General features: G+C 34.4%; 1 protein-coding gene and 1 long non-coding RNA gene across 2 annotated transcripts; one reads left to right on the forward strand and one right to left on the reverse strand.

Annotated features, from left to right (window-relative positions):
- Nucleotides 1-1,134: 1,134 nt before the first annotated feature.
- LOC146924725 (uncharacterized) lies at nt 1,135-2,502 on the reverse strand. The gene is made up of 2 exons (XR_015010992.1): nt 1,780-2,502; nt 1,135-1,690 (listed from the first exon to the last, which is right to left on the reverse strand). It is a non-coding gene; the product is annotated as an uncharacterized LOC146924725 (long non-coding RNA).
- Nucleotides 2,503-14,648: 12,146 nt separating this feature from the next.
- On the forward strand, nt 14,649-15,822 carry LOC146924726 (uncharacterized). The gene is made up of 2 exons (XM_085710960.1): nt 14,649-15,087; nt 15,181-15,822. The coding sequence occupies exons 1-2, from the start codon at nt 14,738-14,740 to the stop codon at nt 15,677-15,679; spliced, it is 849 nt and encodes a 282-aa protein (XP_085567086.1). The 5' UTR covers nt 14,649-14,737; the 3' UTR covers nt 15,680-15,822.
- Nucleotides 15,823-18,286: the final 2,464 nt, after the last annotated feature.

An 18,286-nucleotide genomic window follows, 5' to 3' on the forward strand; every position in this document is an offset into this window, starting at 1 on the left:
AGAGAAAAAAATCGATTGAAAGGGATAAAATTGGTGTTTGGCAAACCTGAAAAAGGAAAAATGTTAGATGAAAAGAAGGTTTGGGGTTTCTACTTGTGCTCAAAATATATAAATATGTGATTAACAAAAATTTATTTATTTATAATTAGCATTTGCATTAGAATATGCTGCTAAAAGACAACATAATAACTAATCAAACCTTTTTTTTATCAAAAATAAAAACTAATCGAACCCTTTTTTTCCTCAAACATAAAAACTAATTGAATGATACAATGCTAAAAGATTAGTAATAACTAATTGAAGTTTCTTTTCCTAAAAACAAATAAACAAATTGAAGTCTTTTAATCATAAAATAAGATCATAAATGTAAACTTTGTTGAAAGTGTTATGTGTAATTTGTTGAGATATTTCTGCTACATAAAATATTAGAAACTCAAAAAAAAATTAAAGAAAATATTGAGTGGATAAGATCAAAATGTTGTTGAGATATTTATGTTAAATAAAATATTGGTTTTTAAGAATAGAAAAAATAATAGAAATATTGAGAATGAATGTGGAAGTGACACGTGGCATAAAAAATCTTACTTTATATATATACTATTGATTGATTGATTATTGATTGATTATTGATTGATTGATTGATGTGTAGTTTGTTGAGATATTTCTGCTACATAAAATATTAGAAATTCAATAAAAATTAAAAAAATAATACTGAGTGCATAAGATCAAAAGTTTGTAGAGATATTTATGTTAAATACAATATTGGTTTTTAAAAATAGAAAAAATAATAAAAATATTGAGAATGAATGTGGAAGTGGCACGTGACATAAAAAAACTTACTTTATATATATATATATTATTGATTGATTGATTGATTGATTGATTGATTGATGTGTAGTTTGTTAAGATATTTCTGCTACATAAAATACTAGTGTAGTGACCCGGCGTTGCCCGGGATAGTCATAGAAAATATTAGTGTAGTGACCCGGCGTTGCCCGGGATAGTCATAGAAAATATTAAATAAGGTTATGTTCATGGACACATACATGAAAAAAATTGAAATGATTTAAATTTAAAAATAAAAATTATTAACGAACATAAAATAAGCTATCTAATCTTGGAATACAAAAGTAGTAATTAATAAGTGTAGTATGCAAAAATAAAATATAATAATGTAATAATTGAAAGGAATAGTACTTTGTCGATAAAATTAAATCCCAACTAATGTATAAAAGACAAATGCTACATATCTTTCTATATTAAGTTTTCAAATACTTCTTTGTATACAACATTAATTGTTGTATTCGGAAGAAGATCAACACTATTTTCAATAAGTATCTTAGCTCTTGCTTACTTTTAACCCTTGAAAGAGCAATATACAGTTGACCATGACTAAAGACTGGTCTTGAAAGATACAACCCAACAACTGAAAGTGTTTGTCCTTGAGATTTGTTAATGGTCATACAAAAACAAATGGATACTGGAAATTTTCTTCTTTTAAACTTGAATGGTAGATTAAGGTTGTCTGTAATCATGCTCATTCTAGGAATGAGAACAATGTCTCCGATATTTGTCCCAGTCAGAATTGTGCACTCAAAGACGTTGTTTCCCAATTTTCGTACCTTCAATCTTGTTCCATTACACAATCCATTGGCTTGGTCAATATTTCTCATCAACATTATTGGGACTCCTACTTTCAGTCAACAAAAATTGTGAATAATAAAACAATAATAAAACAAAACAAATAAAAGTTAATAAGGAAAAAGAACCGATGCATACTTTTTCATCCATGAAAACCATATCGATTAAATCAACCTGGTCTATATATTTAAAGTTTGGCATTCTCCACATTCTAATGATCCTAATCTTGAATCTCCATACTCTGTACTTATTATTGATTGTTATGCTATCAATGAGGTCAAATTTGGCAACCATAATTTCTGAAAAAGAAAATTAGAAACCAAATTGATGAAACTTATTGGTTAAATAGGAATCAAATTTGAATGAAGGTATTGCAAGTGTGCGTAAACATGATTAAAATTTTTAAAATGCTGTTTAAAAATTCGTCTACAAAAATCAAAAAATAAAAATAACAAAAAGATGAAAATATGTTATATTAAAAAGCAGGATTAAAAAGTGGTTGATATATGTGTATAATAATTATTTAGAAATAAAGACCTGAAATAATAGTATAGTTGATTAATAATATTAAAACGCTACTCGTGAAATAATAATATTTTAGGACCTGAAATATTATTAATAAAATCAAAACGCTACTGATTAATAATATTGAAACAAAAAGGACCTGAAAAAATAGTATATGTGATAATAGTATAGGTGATTAATAATATTAAAACGCTACTGTTGAATCGAAAAGAGAAAAAAAATAGTATAGGTGTTAGTTCAAGCACCTGAAACTCGTAGGTGTTTGTAATGGATGCCAACAACAATAGTTCAAGGACATGAAGAAAAAAAACAATCAGTAAACTCACTCGTAGGTGTTAGTTCCCTCTTATATTATATATAAAAATAAAAATCTAAGCATAAGTAAAAAAACAATAGTATAGGTGTTTGTCAAACTTGAAGAAAGAAAAAGCTTAGATCAAAAGAAGGTTTGAGTTTCAGTTTTTGCTCAAAATATGTGATTACGTGATTAAAAAATTCTCCTTTATTTATAGTTAAAAAAAAATTGAAGCCTTTTTTTCCTCAATGAAAAAAACTAATTGAATAATATGGTGCTAAAAGATTAGATAGTAACTAATTGAAACTTCTTTTCCTAAAAAAAAGTAATATTTAATAGATAGTATTGAAAGTATTTTTATTTTTTGAAGGAGGATAGTATTGAAAGTATCATATATAGTTTGTTGAGACAGTTTGACTACATAAAATATTAGGAATTAAATATAAAATTAAATAAAAATATTTCAAGTCCTGAAATATTATTATTAAAATCAAAACGCTACTGATTAATAATATTAAAACGAAAAGGACTTGAAAAAAATAGTATAGGTGATAACAGTATAGGTGATTAATAATATAAAAACGCTACTGTTGAAACGAAAAGAAAAAAAAGATAGTATAGGTGTTAGTTCAAGGACTTGAAACAGAAACAATAGTATAGGTGTTAGTTAAGGACCTGAAACTCGTAGGTGTTTGTAATGGATGCCAGCAACAATAGTTCAAGGACCTGAAAGGAAAAAAAAACAATCGGTAAACTCACACGTAGGTGTTAGTTCCCTCTCATAATATAAAAATAAAAATCTAAGCATAAGCATAAGTAAAAGAAACAATAGTATAGGTGTTTGTCAAACCAAAAGAAAGAAAAAACTTAGATCAAAAGAAGGTTTGAGTTTTAGTTTCTGCTCAAAATATGTGTTTACGTGATTAAAAAATTCTCCTTTATTTATAGTTAAAAAAAACAATTTGAAGCCTTTTTTTCCTCAATGAAAAAAACTAATTGCAACTTCTTTTCCTAAAAAAAAGAAAGAAAAAAAATAAAGTAAGATTTAATGGATAGTATTGAAAGTATTATATATAGTTTGTTGAGATATTTTGGCTACACAAAATATTAGGAATTAAATATAAAATTAAATAAAATATGTAGTGGATAAGATCAAAAATTTGCTGAGATTTTTATGTCAAATAAGATGTTAAATAAAATATAGAAAAAATATAAAAATATTGAGAATAAACGTGGAAGCGACATGTGGCATAAAAAACCTTACTTTATATATATACTATTGATACTATTGATTGATTGATGTGTAGTTTGTTGAGATATTTATGTTAAATAAAATAGAAAAAATAATAAAAATATTGAGAATGAATGTGGAAGTGACATGTGGCATAAAAAACCTTACTTTATATATATACTATTGATTGATTGATTGATGTGTAGTTTGTTGAGATATTTATGTTAAATAAAATAGAAAAAATAATAAAAATATTGAGAATGAATGTGGAAGCGACATGTGGCATAAAAAACCTTACTTTATATATATACTATTGATTGATTGATATGTAGTTTGTTGAGATATTTATGTTAAATAAAATAGAAAAAATAATAAAAATATTGAGAATGAATGTGGAAGTGACATGTGGCATAAAAAACCTTACTTTATATATATATACTATTGATTGATTGATTGATTGATTGATGTGTAGTTTGTTGAGATAAAAAATACTGAGTGCATAAGATCAAAAGTTTGTTGAGATATTTATGTTAAATAAAATAGAAAAAATAATAAAAATATTGAGAATGAATGTGGAAGTGACATGTGGCATAAAAAACCTTACTTTATATATATACTATTGATTAGAAATTCAATAAAAATAAAAATAAATACTGAGTGCATAAGATCAGAAGTTTGTTGAGATATTTATGTTAAATAAAATATTGGTTTTTTTTTTGACAAAAAATAAAATATTGATTTTTAAAAATAGAAAAAATAATAAAAATATTGAGAATGAATGTGGAAGTGACACGTGGCATAACAAACCTTACTTTATATATATACTATTGATTGATTTAGAAATAAGGACCTGAAATAATAGTATAGATTTAGAAATAAGGACCTGAAATAATAGTATATGTTTTTTTTTGAAGGGGAAATAATAGTATAGGTGTTATCATAAAGTGATAGTATAGGTGATTAATAATATTAAAACGCTACTGGTGAAATAATAATATTTTAGGACCTGAAATATTATTATTAATATCAAAACGCTACTGATTAATAATATTGAAACGAAAAGAACCTAAAAAAAAGTATATGTGATAATAGTATAAGTGATTAATAATATTAAAACGCTACTGTTCAATCGAAAAGAGAAAAAAAAAATAGTATAGGTGTTAGTTCAAGGACGTAAAATAGAAACAATAGTATAGGTGTTATTTCAAGCACCTGAAACTCGTAGGTGTTTGTAATGGATGCCAACAACAATAGTTCAAGGACCTGGAAAAAAAACAATCAGTAAACTCACTCGTAGGTGTTAGTTCCCTCTTATATTATATATAAAAATAAAAATCTAAGCATAAGTAAAAGTAAAAGAAACAATAGTATAGGTGTTTATCAAACCTGAAGAAAGAAAAAGCTTAGATCAAAAGAAGGTTTAAGTTTCAGTTTCTGCTCAAAATATGTGTTTACGTGATTAAAAAATTCTCCTTTATTTATAGTTAAAAAAAAACAAATCGAAGCCTTTTTTTCCTCAATGAAAAAAACTAATAGAAACTTCTTTTCCTAAAAAAAAAGAAAGAAAAAAAATAAAGGAAGATTTAATGGATAGTATTGAAAGTATTATATATAGTTTGTTGAGATATTTTGGCTACACAAAACATTAGGAATTAAATATAAAATTAAATAAAATATTTAGTGGATAAGATCAAAAGTTTGCTGAGATTTTTATGTCAAATAAGTTGTCAAATAAAATATAGAAAAAAATATATAAATATTGAGAATAAATGTGGAAGCGGCACGTGGCATAAAAAACCTTACTTTATATATATACTAGTTTAGAGACCCGGCGTTGCCCGGGTTAGATATTAAATAAGTTTTATAAGTTTGTGTGCACGAATACACGTATCAGTATATTAGATTGAATTTATTTAAATTTACAATTATAATAATATCATAAAAATAAATATAAATATTTCAAAAAAAAAAATTAAAAATAAATATAAATGATGAGATGAATGTCCAATGTAAGAATAAAAAGTGTAACAAAATCAATAATGAATTAGTCCAAGTGGTAATAGTTTTGGGTCCTTTAAACATGGACTATTACTTTCCCACCCTATTGCGTTCTCCCGCGCCCTGTAAAATTTCTAAAAATGCCCTTGTGCATTTCGGATTTTAAAATTTGGATTCATGTTTACTATTTCGGATTTTATAATACGGACAATTCTTATGTATAATCAGCCATCAGACTCTCTCACATTTCAATAGTTTTGAGTTTTCCTTTTAAAAACAACAAAAAACTAAGTAAAAAAATGCTAAAAACCTGTCAAATAAAATCATAAAAATATAAAAAAAATAGTACCAAAAAATTCTAAAAATCAAATAAAACTAATGGAAATTTTTTCGGATTTTTCTGAGAATATGAAAAATTAATAAAAATGAAAAATGAGTCTAAACGATGGAATTTTGGATTTTGAGGGGCGGAGTCCCGTAAGAAGTCCCTTCTAAGGGAGTCATGGTCCTTGAATTTTTTCTGATTTTCTGGGGATGTTTCGGAGCAATTCGATCAAGTAGCCCGAAAACCCGATTTTTGTTAAATAAAATATTGGTTTTTAAAAATAGAAAAAATAATAAAAATATTGATTGATTGATTGATTGATGTGTAGTTTGTTGAGATAAAAAATACTGAGTGCATAAGATCAAAAGTTTGTTGAGACATTTATGTTAAATAAAATAGAAAAAATAATAAAAATATTGAGAATGAATATGGAAGTGACATGTGGCATAAAAAACCTTACTTTATATATATACTATTGATTGATTGATTGATGTGTAGTTTGTTGAGATAAAAAATACTGAGTGCATATTTATGTTAAATAAAATAGAAAAAATAATAAAAATATTGAGAATGAATGTGGAAGTGACATGTGGCATAAAAAACCTTACTTTATATATATATACTATTGATTGATTGATTGATTGATGTGTAGTTTGTTGAGATAAAAAATACTGAGTGCATATTTATGTTAAATAAAATAGAAAAAATAATAAAAATATTGAGAATGAATATGGAAGTGACATGTGGCATAAAAAACCTTACTTTATATATATACTATTGATTGATTGATTGATGTGTAGTTTGTTGAGATAAAAAATACTGAGTGCATATTTATGTTAAATAAAATAGAAAAAATAATAAAAAATATTGAGAATGAATATGGAAGTGACATGTGGCATAAAAAACCTTACTTTATATATATACTATTGATTGATTGATTGATGTGTAGTTTGTTGAGATAAAAAATACTGAGTGCATATTTATGTTAAATAAAATAGAAAAAATAATAAAAATATTGAGAATGAATATGGAAGTGACATGTGGCATAAAAAACCTTACTTTATATATATACTATTGATTGATTGATTGATGTGTAGTTTGTTGAGATAAAAAATACTGAGTGCATATTTATGTTAAATAAAATAGAAAAAATAATAAAAATATTGAGAATGAATGTGGAAGTGACATGTGGCATAAAAAACCTTACTTTATATATATACTATTGATTGATTGATTGATTGATGTGTAGTTTGTTGAGATAAAAAATACTGAGTGCATAAGATCAAAAGTTTGTTGAGACATTTATGTTAAATAAAATAGAAAAAATAATAAAAATATTGAGAATGAATATGGAAGTGACATGTGGCATAAAAAACCTTACTTTATATATATACTATTGATACTATTGATTGATTTCTCACCTCTCATCCCTATTCTTTATTATATCTTTTCTCTCTTTATTATTTTAATTCACATAAAATATTAATGACCACCAAAAAATATTTTCTCAACAATGGCACACTAGCTTCTTCCTAATATTGTTTTTCTCACATTATTAACTCGACTAGTGAACTCCTCCTAACTTCCTCATTATTCGTAAACCCTATATCCACGAAGGATTTAATTTAATAACACCAAGCATCACTACTACTAATAACAATAATAGTAATTTTTACCAAATAGTTATATTAATTTTATCTATTAATAATACTGAGAATTACTATTAAAATTCGGGTGTTACAGAGCTCCTCTGAGAATTGCAAAGAAGAGAAAATCCAAGAAATCCACTTCAGAAGCAGTTGAAGATGAAGCTTCTGAACCAAAGCCTAGGAAGACTAAGAAAGCCAAGGTTGCTCCTCAAGTGAATGTTGTTGAACCTTCTCTACCTACCATTCAAGAAGAAGCTTCTGAACTGGAACCTGCTAAGATTTTGAGCAAGAGAACCAGAGGTGGAACTTCAAATGGATCTTCAGAAGTTGTACTTGCTCAACCTAAGATTCCAAAGAAAAAGAGAAGTGTAAGAAAGATGAAGGAATCAGACTATGTACTTCAAGAAGATGCTGAAGTTGAAGCTTCATCCAATTTGGTTTCAAGAGTTGAACAGAGGAGGAAGGCAAATGATGATCAAGATGCTTCTCTTGTTGAGAAAGCTTTGACTGTTGCAAGTCAAGTAGAAATTCCTGCAGCTACCTTGGTGAAGGAAACTGCAAGGAAAGATGCTCAGAAGGTAGTAAAGCTAGCTGAAGATGTTCAAGGCTTAGTTTTCAAGGAAACTGGTGACCTTATGAGGGCTGCAATGGAGGTCAAGAGGGAGAAAGTTGCATGTTCAGAAGATAACACTTCAGAAGCTGATGCAACTATACGTAAAAGTCTTTCTCACAATACTTCTGATAGTATAACAGATCTAGACTCAACCTCATCCTCACCCTCAACTGATATAGATAACATTCCATCGAATAGAGTCTATAAAACCTCACATAAAGCTATAACCTCATCACCATCTTCCAAAACTACTAAAAAGCCAGATGATGTTGAAACTTCTGAACCAAAATCAATAGATGATAGAATTGGTGATTTAGTAGATCAAGGACTTGGATTATGTAAGAATTTGCCTGCTGATCACTAGTTTATGCCTGAATTTGCAAAACCACTTCAAATGATATTTGTTGATGGGCACTTTGAAGGTGAGCAAGCAGAACCAACTTCTGATAATCCTGAAGCTACATCAACATCATCTCAACCTCAACCAACTACCCAAACCAATGATTCATCTATTCTTGATGAACTAGAATATCACTATAATGGTGAGTTACCTGGTTTTAAGCCAAACTCAGAGAAAGCCTCTGAAACAGTTCTTGATACATATGTTTCAGAAAGCCCCAAACATCAACAACCAAACTTACAAATGGCTTCATATACATGTATTGATTTGGTCATTCATCCTGATTACAAACCATACCATCTTAGTGCCACCCATTCTAACATTTCCTTTTGCATTGCACTAAGAAACATAGCCAACCAAATATCATCCTTTCATGAACAATCTGTTTCTGACAGTAATCCTTCCTTATCAGAAGAACAAACTCATACTGTACAACCTATAAGTGTAGCTTTACCCTTTGTCTCTTCAGAAGCTACATTTAAACCTCAACCTTCTCATGAACCCTCTACTGAACCTGACTATATGATCACATCAGATTCTGTTGTTGAAGATGAGCATGTTGTTCAAACTAATCTATCAATGGACTCATCTTCTCCTTTTGTCTTAGAGACAGTTCATGACCCATCCTTTGAACCTAACCATACTGCTTCTACTGAAATCATAAGCACAGATATACCTAACTCTTCTCACCAAATCATTCCTCAAATCATAACTACACATGTCTCACCTCCATCTATCCTTTTACTGGACTCTGTCATATTAAAAGAGGTATGTGAGAACATCTTTGATGATCTGAACAAGCTTGTGAAGTCCAGAAATAACTTTTTTCATCTTGAGAACTATGAAGATAAATGGACTGCCCTCAAAGAAAGAGTTGATATAGTCAAGTTTGAACTTCAAAAGTTATCTTTAGAAGCTCATAAGGAGTCTATCAACACTCTTAACATCTGGTTCAAGAATGGATCTGCTTCAAAAGTTATCAAATTCTCCTCTTTATCATTGCAAGTGTTCAAGAAGACCTAAGCTTGAATTGGTTAACAAAGCTGCAAGTGCACGCTGATGCTCCATTTCTTGAGAAGCTAAAAAGGGATTCTGAACAAGAGAAGAAGATTCAGAAGCTTGAGAAGGAACTTTTTGAGCAAAAGTTGATGTATGAGGAGCTCAAGCTAGAGGTTACAATGAGCTAAAGGAAGCAATGAAGAAGCAATCAGAGGATATGACAAATATGATGAAGGAGATGATGGAAATGATGAAGAAAAAGCCAATCCCTATAGCACACACTCTTTATCTTGTTTTTAATTCATTTCTGATGTTCTTTTATGCTTCTGAACAATGTTTCTCTCCTTTACTGCTCTGATAAAATGCATTTTGCTTCTGACAATTCTTATGTGCTATTATTGCTGATATTTTTGATTGATATTGCTTAGAATTTTCTCATGTTTTTTTTACTTCCCTGTTTTGATCTTTATTTTTTTTATTTTATATATACTTTTTGTTGATGACAAAAAGGGGAGTAGATATAGTATTAAGTCTCCGAGCCCCACTAATTTTAATTTTAATTTAAAATTGAATTAGGAGAACCTGTTTCTCATCTTTTAGTCTTTAATTACATGTGAGATTATTTTAAGTGTTATTACGTTTTTAAAATGAATTTAATTAACTGGTATAGAACTTAGGGGGAGCTTACAAACCTCTACTTGAAGAGCTATTGGAATTAGGGGGAGCTTACAAACGTCATACCCTAAAAGTCAACTTTTTAATTAGATTAACAACAATTGAACATTTTAATACTAGAATTTATCATCATCAAAAAGGGGAAATTGTTGGAACAAAATGCGTTTAACATTACCCTTTGAGTTTTGATGATAACAAGGTATTAAAAATGTCAATTGGATATGCTAATATTTGTTCAAGTGTGGAGGACCATAGACAAAAATTTAATGTATTTATATATCAAGCATAGGTTCTGGAATTAGAGCAATGGAATTTATTCAATGGAAGCTTGAGTTACAAGATAGAGTTTGAAAAAGATAGCATCTGAAGTTCATCAGAAGCAGTTCAACAGAAGCTGCTCATCAGAAGCTTTCCACCAGAAGCCGACGTCATCAGAAGCAGCTCATCAGAAGTTGTATACCAAAAGTTGACGTCATCAGAAGCTGAAGATCATCAAAAGCTGAAGACTAGAATATACAAAGTTGTTAAATGTTATGTTCTATTTCCTGTGATCGCAGAAGGATTGGAAGCCTGGAGCAACAGCTAATTCAGAGGAATTTGAAGACATTGGATGTTTATTCACTAAAGAACGTTGATAAAGAACAATAGTACAATTGTACAACCACTACTCCACTCTTCACGTCTGCACGAGTTAAACATAACAACTATATCAATGCTGGTGTCTCTCTACTCTTGGAATGGATTTGAAATTGTTCCTTCACAGGACAATAACCATATCAGGCAACAAATCATTGGTGATTTGATCAAGCTTCAACAACGACTCTTTTGATGTGCTGGAAATCATCAACGTCTCTTTCACACCTCTATATAAAGGAGTGAAGACTTGAAGATTTCTAAGAGACTCACACAATTTTAAAAGAGCCAAACCTCTGCTGAAATTGTTTCACATCAAAGTTCACTTAGAATTTATTAACAACTTTCATATCTTAGAAATTCTAATGTCTTAAGAGTCTGTATCTGATTTGTATTGTGAACACCACTGATTGTATATCAAGTGTTCAACCTCAAACAATTTTCTTTGTAATTTTGTTTGAATAGAAGTCTCTTGCAGTTGTGTTTGAGTATAGGAAGTCTCTTGCAGTTGTGCTTGAGCATTAGGAAACCTCTTGCAATTGCAGTTGTGCTTGAGTAGTTTGAAGCATCTTGTTGTTGAGCTCGAGCAATTGTAATCAGATATTGATTTTAGTGAACTCTCATTGGAAGTGCAAGGAGGAGTGGACTACTTCCGGATTGTGGAAGGAACTGCTATAAATTGTTTTGTGTCTTTCTTCTCTCTCTCTCTCTCTCTCTCTCTCTCTCTCTCTCTCTCTTTAATTATCCGTTGCATTTAGATTCTAAACATTGCATCAGAACCTGAACTCTATCAGCTTCTGATCAGTGACTTTAATTTTAAGAGAAGAAAAAGCTAACACAATTCAACCCCCCACAATTCAACCCCCCTTCTTGTGTTTTTCTCACCTTCACATCTTACAACTCTAACCTAAAAAGATTTAGTTACACATGGTAACTAAAAATAAATTACTAAAGATAAAAACATACCCTAGAAAATCAAGGAGAAGATAGATTCTCTCCCGAAGCTCCAAAGCAGCATTCCTCTTGAATTGCTACAGTTCTGAACGAGAAATTCTTAATGAGTAATGCTGGTATTTATCGTGGAGATTTCTAACTGTGTTTGGGCTGAAAACGCGAGATAAACCCAGAAAAACAAATAAAATGGCGATTACGCCCCCCACATTTTCATATGCTTGGGGCGCATGGCATATGCTTGAGGCACATATCCATTTTTGCATATGCCCTAAGCGCATATTTGCATGCCCTAGGCGCATGGTAACATAATTCCATGCCCTAGGCACATGCTCATGTGCTTTCGGGCCCAATATCTTCGATCTTCGTCGTTTTTAGGTCTTTGTCTTCAAATAACTTGCCCCGAAACTTGGAAACAAAATTCCTTCCTATGTAAAGTCTCCTTAGGCCTCTTGAATCTTCTTTTTTTCTTCTCAAAGTCTTGACAATTCTTCAATTGTTCTTGATTTGCCTATTTGCATGATTTCTTCGTGAATTACGTTAAAAACCCCCTAAAATTGCTATGTTTCGGTAAAACTAGAATTACAGACTCAAATATAGGAAACATTACTGTACTTGCAAAAAGTACGGTAAGGATTCTAGGGCTAAGAATCGTATGCTAGGGTTTATACTGATGATTAGATGCCTTGAGAATGCTCTCAAGAGTGGTATTTATAGCTGCTATGGGCTTGGGTTTTGGTTTGCTTGGGAACCAAGCAACAGGGGTATTTGTGTATTTTGGGCTTTTTAGGCGTCTTCTAGAGGCTTCTAGAAGTTTAGTGAGGCGGCGCCCTTAAGGGGGCGCGCTAGGGCTATGGGATCCCTTTGGAGGGCGCCCGAGCCTTTCTGGAGGGCTCAGAGCCTTTCTGGAGGGCTTAGAGCTTTTCTGGAGGGCTTCTTCGCCTTTAGGAATATGATGACGGTTCACAGCCCCCCAAGCACAAGTCTTGGGACAAGGCGAAGTGATGATGGTTTCATGAAATCCTGCTATGCAGCTTGGTCATTCTGAAGGATTTTCCTAGGGCGGTTTAACGAGTGTCAAGGAGATCCCGAGGGCAGAAACCTGTCCTGAACTTGGAGCCTTGTACTGAGGCTGTCACGGGACGCTTTGACAGACCTTTGAGAGTTCATGTTTCGTATGCCCGTATCCCACAGCCCCCCAAGCATGAGTCTTGGGACAAGGCGATATGGTTTGTTATCCGAGTCTGCTTCGTGTGTGTTTCGCTCGAAGGAGGTCGCCTTAGGCGACCTTATATGCCCCTTTTCGTATGGCGAGTTCCGCGAGGCGCTCTTAGTGTGTCTATGGACTTTTGATATACCATCAGTTGCTGATGACCGCCACGTGTCTTAATCTTAACTGTGTCTGACACGCTTCCCGAGGCGACTTTTGCTTTCCTTTAAAAACGAATTTCTAGGGTTTCATTTCTCGCTTTTCATTCTCCCAACGTTCCTTGCTGCCTTCTCCTCTAGCTTATCTTCACGTTTTTGTTCGTCGGTTTATAGCATCTGAAGATTTGTCCTCCACTCTTTCGCAGGTACTTATTGACTTCTCATCCCTTCCTTTTCCCCTCATTTTGTATTTTTATGTTTAGAGCGAAAAACGTTAGTTTAGGAGATGGTTTTAATTAGGGAGTGCGACGGTGAGGGGAAATTGATCCAACCCAGTGATCCGATTGAAAAAGAAAATTTGAGAAAAACGTGTCTGAGGCATGCTACCGGTGTTGATGGGATTATCAATTGGGATGCTTATTACGAGGGGTTATTCGGGGAAGATTTATTTAGTGACCTTTCGAGCGAGTCAAGTGCTAAGTCGGGTCGTGATAGTGATTGTGTGTTTCTGTCTGCCACTTCAGGAGCAACTAAGGAGGACGAGTGCTGGGAAATTCGTCCATTTCAGGGAACTTCGCGCGCAGTGGAGGGGAAGAGGTTACCTTCTAGGTTAGTAGGGATGTCTTTGTTTGCGGAAGAAGTGTTGCTAGAAGATTCCCTTTATGTTGATGTTTCTGCTATGGATTTATTTCGAAGTAAGTTCGACATCTCGGCCGCCGGACGGGAAGAGGACGTAGTGTTGTTGTCTTGTGATCCAGACGAGCGCGTGTGTGATCAAGAGATGGCGGGCGAGGGGGACGAATCTTACTTCGTCTATACCGCCGTCTTAGAGGAATTCGGCGTGAAAATTCCTTTCACGCCTTTTGAGATGGATGTATTGAAGTTTCTGAATGTGGCGCCCACACAGATTCGTCCTAATAGCTGGGCGTTTATTCGTGGTTTCGAAATTCTGTGTAAGTCGTTGGGTCTTGAGCCTTCTGTCGCCGTCTTTTTCCAATTTTATGGCACCAAAGCGTTAACAAAGGAACCTGGATAGCTATCTCTGCTCACTCTAGAAAGAGGCTCTTTCCCACTTACGCTTGTAACTTTAAGAAGGAGTGGCGGGATACTTTCGTTAGAGTGCAGGGGGCGCCTGGGTGCTCGACGTCCTCAGTTCTGGTGAATGGCGAACCAAAGTTTCCTCTTCGGTGGACCAGTGCCCCTTTGGCGGTGAAAGGGTATGACTTGGATGCAATGTCGCCCTATGAGTATGAGCTAACTCAGTTCCTGGAGAAGGTTCCATTGACAAATATCCATGACTTGTTAAATAGGGAGGGCGACGTTGTCCGCATGGCAGCCTATTTGCGTGAGTGTCCTTTAAAAGTTTCGCATTTGTTTTTGTTGTCGTTTTATTTGATTTATTCACCTGAGTTTGTTCTACTTTGCGCAGACGAAATGTTGCCCCTTACTGGCGCGGAGATGAAGAAGTATTTGGCCGAGTTGGAGAAAAGTAAGAACCCTGATGGCTACGTGTCCAGCAGTCCAGGGGGAGTTTCCTTGAGGAGGTTGAAGAGGAAGGAGTCTGGCAAAGGCGACTCTGGTGTGATTGAGGTGGATGATTTAGAAAGTGCTGGTGGAGGAAATGCCCCTACTCCGGCGGCCTCTCCTTCGTCCAAGAAGGCGAGGACGGGTCGGGGATCTAAACCTAGCAGCAGTCGCCCTCCTTCGGGAAAAGAGACCGGAGGGACTTCTCTGAATGATGACGTGATGGACTCTTTCTGGCATTCCGGATTTGACATCCGCCGGTATAATATTATTCTTGTCTTTCTTAGGCGTTGATTCCTTTTGGTTGTTTGGTCTTTGAACTTTAGTGACTTTATTGTTTGATGGTCTTGCAGGTATATGAAGGAGCAGGTACCCTTTACTAAGGTGGACGTGGAAGCTGGAGTGAAAGCTAAGTGCAGCGACCTGGTGGCGGATATCCATACTGCAGCTTTGAGAACTATGTTGTTGAGCCACTGCTTGGAGACGAAGTATGACTTGGTGGAGAAGAAGCACAATGATGCTGCGGAAGATGTGGAGAAATGGAAATATAAGTCTTCTGGACTTGAAAGCCGTCTTAAGGAGGCGTTGAAAGACAAAGCAGCCGCTGAATCCGCCCTGGAGGAAATGAAGCACGCTAAAGAGGCCGTGGAGACAGAGAAGGACGCGACGAAAGCTGCGCTAGAAAAGTCAGAGTTGGCGATAGACGAAGGACGGCGGGCTCTGGCGCTATACTTTGATAACGACTTTAGGCGTGCTAAGGAGCAGGTGCTTTTGTTTAATCCAGAGGCCAAAGTTGAAGAGCTTGATCCCTTCAAGATCATTGTGGACGGCGAGTTGGTGGATGACGAATAGTCTTGTACTTTTTAATTTGAACTATGTTTCTTGGTCTGTAATTTAACGTTGGCGGCTTCTTAGAGCGCCCTTCGAACACTGTTTTATTTGCCTGGCAGTTTTGCAATTTTGAATATTTAAGCATGCTTATTTTTGATGCGGTATCTCTTTCCTCTGTGGCTTGATTTTCCGCGAATGTTAAGTATTTTTATGATTTTATACGTTGCTTTGATTTCATTCTGTATGTTAGTGCTTCTGATTTGATTGTTGATAGGATGCGGGAGTCGTTTCCTTAAAAGTGAGTGTTTCGGCGATTACGTCTCTTTTGTGGATTTAAATCTTTCTCAAGCAACCGGTATCTTTCGTCGCTCGAAAATGTTGATATAAGTATTTCGGCGATCACGTCGAGACGCCTGGGCGTTTTATTTTTTTGCGTTTGTTTTCTAGAGAAAACTTGATGGCGGGGTGTGCGAAGTCGCTTCTTATTCTGAAGGAAGACTTTCTATTTAACACTTCCAACTCTGATGGAAGGCGCTTCTTACTCTGAAGGAAGACTTTTTATTTAACGCTTCCAACTCTGATGGAAGGCGCTTCCTACTCTGAAGGAAGACTTTTTTATTTTACACTTCCAACTCTGATGGAAGGCACTTCCTACTCTGAAGGAAGACTTTCTATTTTAACACTTCCAACTCTGATGGAAGGCGCTTCCTACTCTGAAGGAAGACTTTTTTTATTTTACACTTCCAACTCTGATGGAAGGCGCTTCCTACTCTAAAGGTAGACTTTTTATTTTAACACTTCCAACTCTGATGGAAGGCGCTTCCTACTCTGAAGGAAGACTTTTTATTTAACACTTCCAACTCTGATGGAAGGCGCTTCCTACTCTGAAGGAAGACTTTTTTATTTTACACTTCCAACTCTGATGGAAGGCGCTTCCTACTCTGAAGGAAGACTTTTTATTTTAACACTTCCAACTCTGATGGAAGGCGCTTCCTACTCTGAAGGAAGACTTTTTATTTTAACACTTCCAACTCTGATGGAAGGCGCTTCCTACTCTGAAGGAAGACTTTTTATTTAACACTTCCAACTCTGATGGAAGGCGCTTCCTACTCTGAAGGAAGACTTTTTTATTTTACACTTCCAACTCTGATGGAAGGCGCTTCCAACTCTGAAGGAAGACTTTTTATTTTAACACTTCCAACTCTGATGGAAGGCGCTTCGTACTCTGAAGGAAGACTTTTTTATTTTACACTTCCAACTCTGATGGAAGGCGCTTCCTACTGTGAAGGAAGGCTTTTTATTTAGGTTGGCTGGCGCCGTGGATCCTTTATCTTTGTGCTTTTAGTGGGTGAATTCTGTTTGCATGATAGAAAAAATACGGAGAGAATCATAAATATGAAAAAAGGAAAGGGCGCCTCGTTAAAAACCCCTGCCCTTGCGGGAGAAAAGAGTGCCACCCTAACCCTGTATTATTGATAAAGTCAAATGATAAGAGTTGCAGTGGTGATCTTACATCATCCTTATTTGGTACATAATAAAATTAAAATGCAAAAGAAAAAGAATCTAGCTATAATAGTGACGCAGATTGGCCACGTTCCAGGTGCGAGGTACGACATCTCCGTTCAGCTCTTCTAACTTATACGCCCCGTGAGCGTATTTTTCCCTAATTCTGTAAGGTCCTTCCCAGTTTGGAAAGAGTTTGCCTATTCTGGTTGGGGCGACGACTTGCTTGAGGACCAGGTCGCCCTCTTTCATCTCCCTGGGCGTCACCCTGGAGTTGTATCGTCTAGCTGCTCTCTGCTTGGCTGCGAATTCCCTGATGTGTGCTTGCTCCCTGACTTCATCAATGATGTCCATGCTTACCGCCATACCTACTTCATTAGCTTTTTTAAAGAAAAATAACGCGTAAATTTATAATGGCAATATTTCCCTACACGTAAAAAATGTTAGTCGCCTGGCTAAATAAGATAGATACCTTCTTCTGAAAACGCATCTCGCCTCCACGTGGGGGTGTCGATTTCGACAGGTATCATGGCGTCTGTGCCGTAGACCATAGTGAACGGTGTCTCCCTGGTTGTAGAATGAGGGGTAGTGTGGTAGGACCATAGTACCTGTACTTATTTTGATCGATGCATCGTTTATATATAATATAGTAGCTTGAAATAGATTTAAGACTTTGGAAAGTTGAGGCGAGAGTAAATTGATTCTGAGAACTATTCATACCTCATGGAGTTGTTCTGCCCCTAAACTTTTGGCGGCCTCTAATTTCTTTTTGATCCCGCTAAGAATAACTTTGTTGGCCGATTCAGCTTGCCCGTTGGCTTGCGGGTGAATTACGGAGACGAATTTTGTCTGTATACCCAGGTTCTTGCAGAAGTCTAACACTGTTGAGCTTGCGAACTGAGTTCCATTATCAGATACTATGCACTTAGGTAGGCCGAAACGACATATGATCTTCTTCCAGTAGAACTTCTTTACTCTTTCCGTAGTTATCTTAGCGACTGCTTCCGCCTCGATCCATTTGGTGAAGTAATCCACTCCCACTATGAGAAATTTCAGCTGCCCTGGGGCGAGAGGAAAGGGTCCAACGATGTCGACCGCCCATTTGTGAAAAGGCCATGGCGAGTA

This window comes from Medicago sativa, chromosome 5 (genome assembly GCF_051527215.1).
Source record: "Medicago sativa cultivar Bolivia chromosome 5, Bolivia_mono, whole genome shotgun sequence".
NCBI classification, from domain to species: Eukaryota; Viridiplantae; Streptophyta; class Magnoliopsida; order Fabales; family Fabaceae; genus Medicago; species Medicago sativa.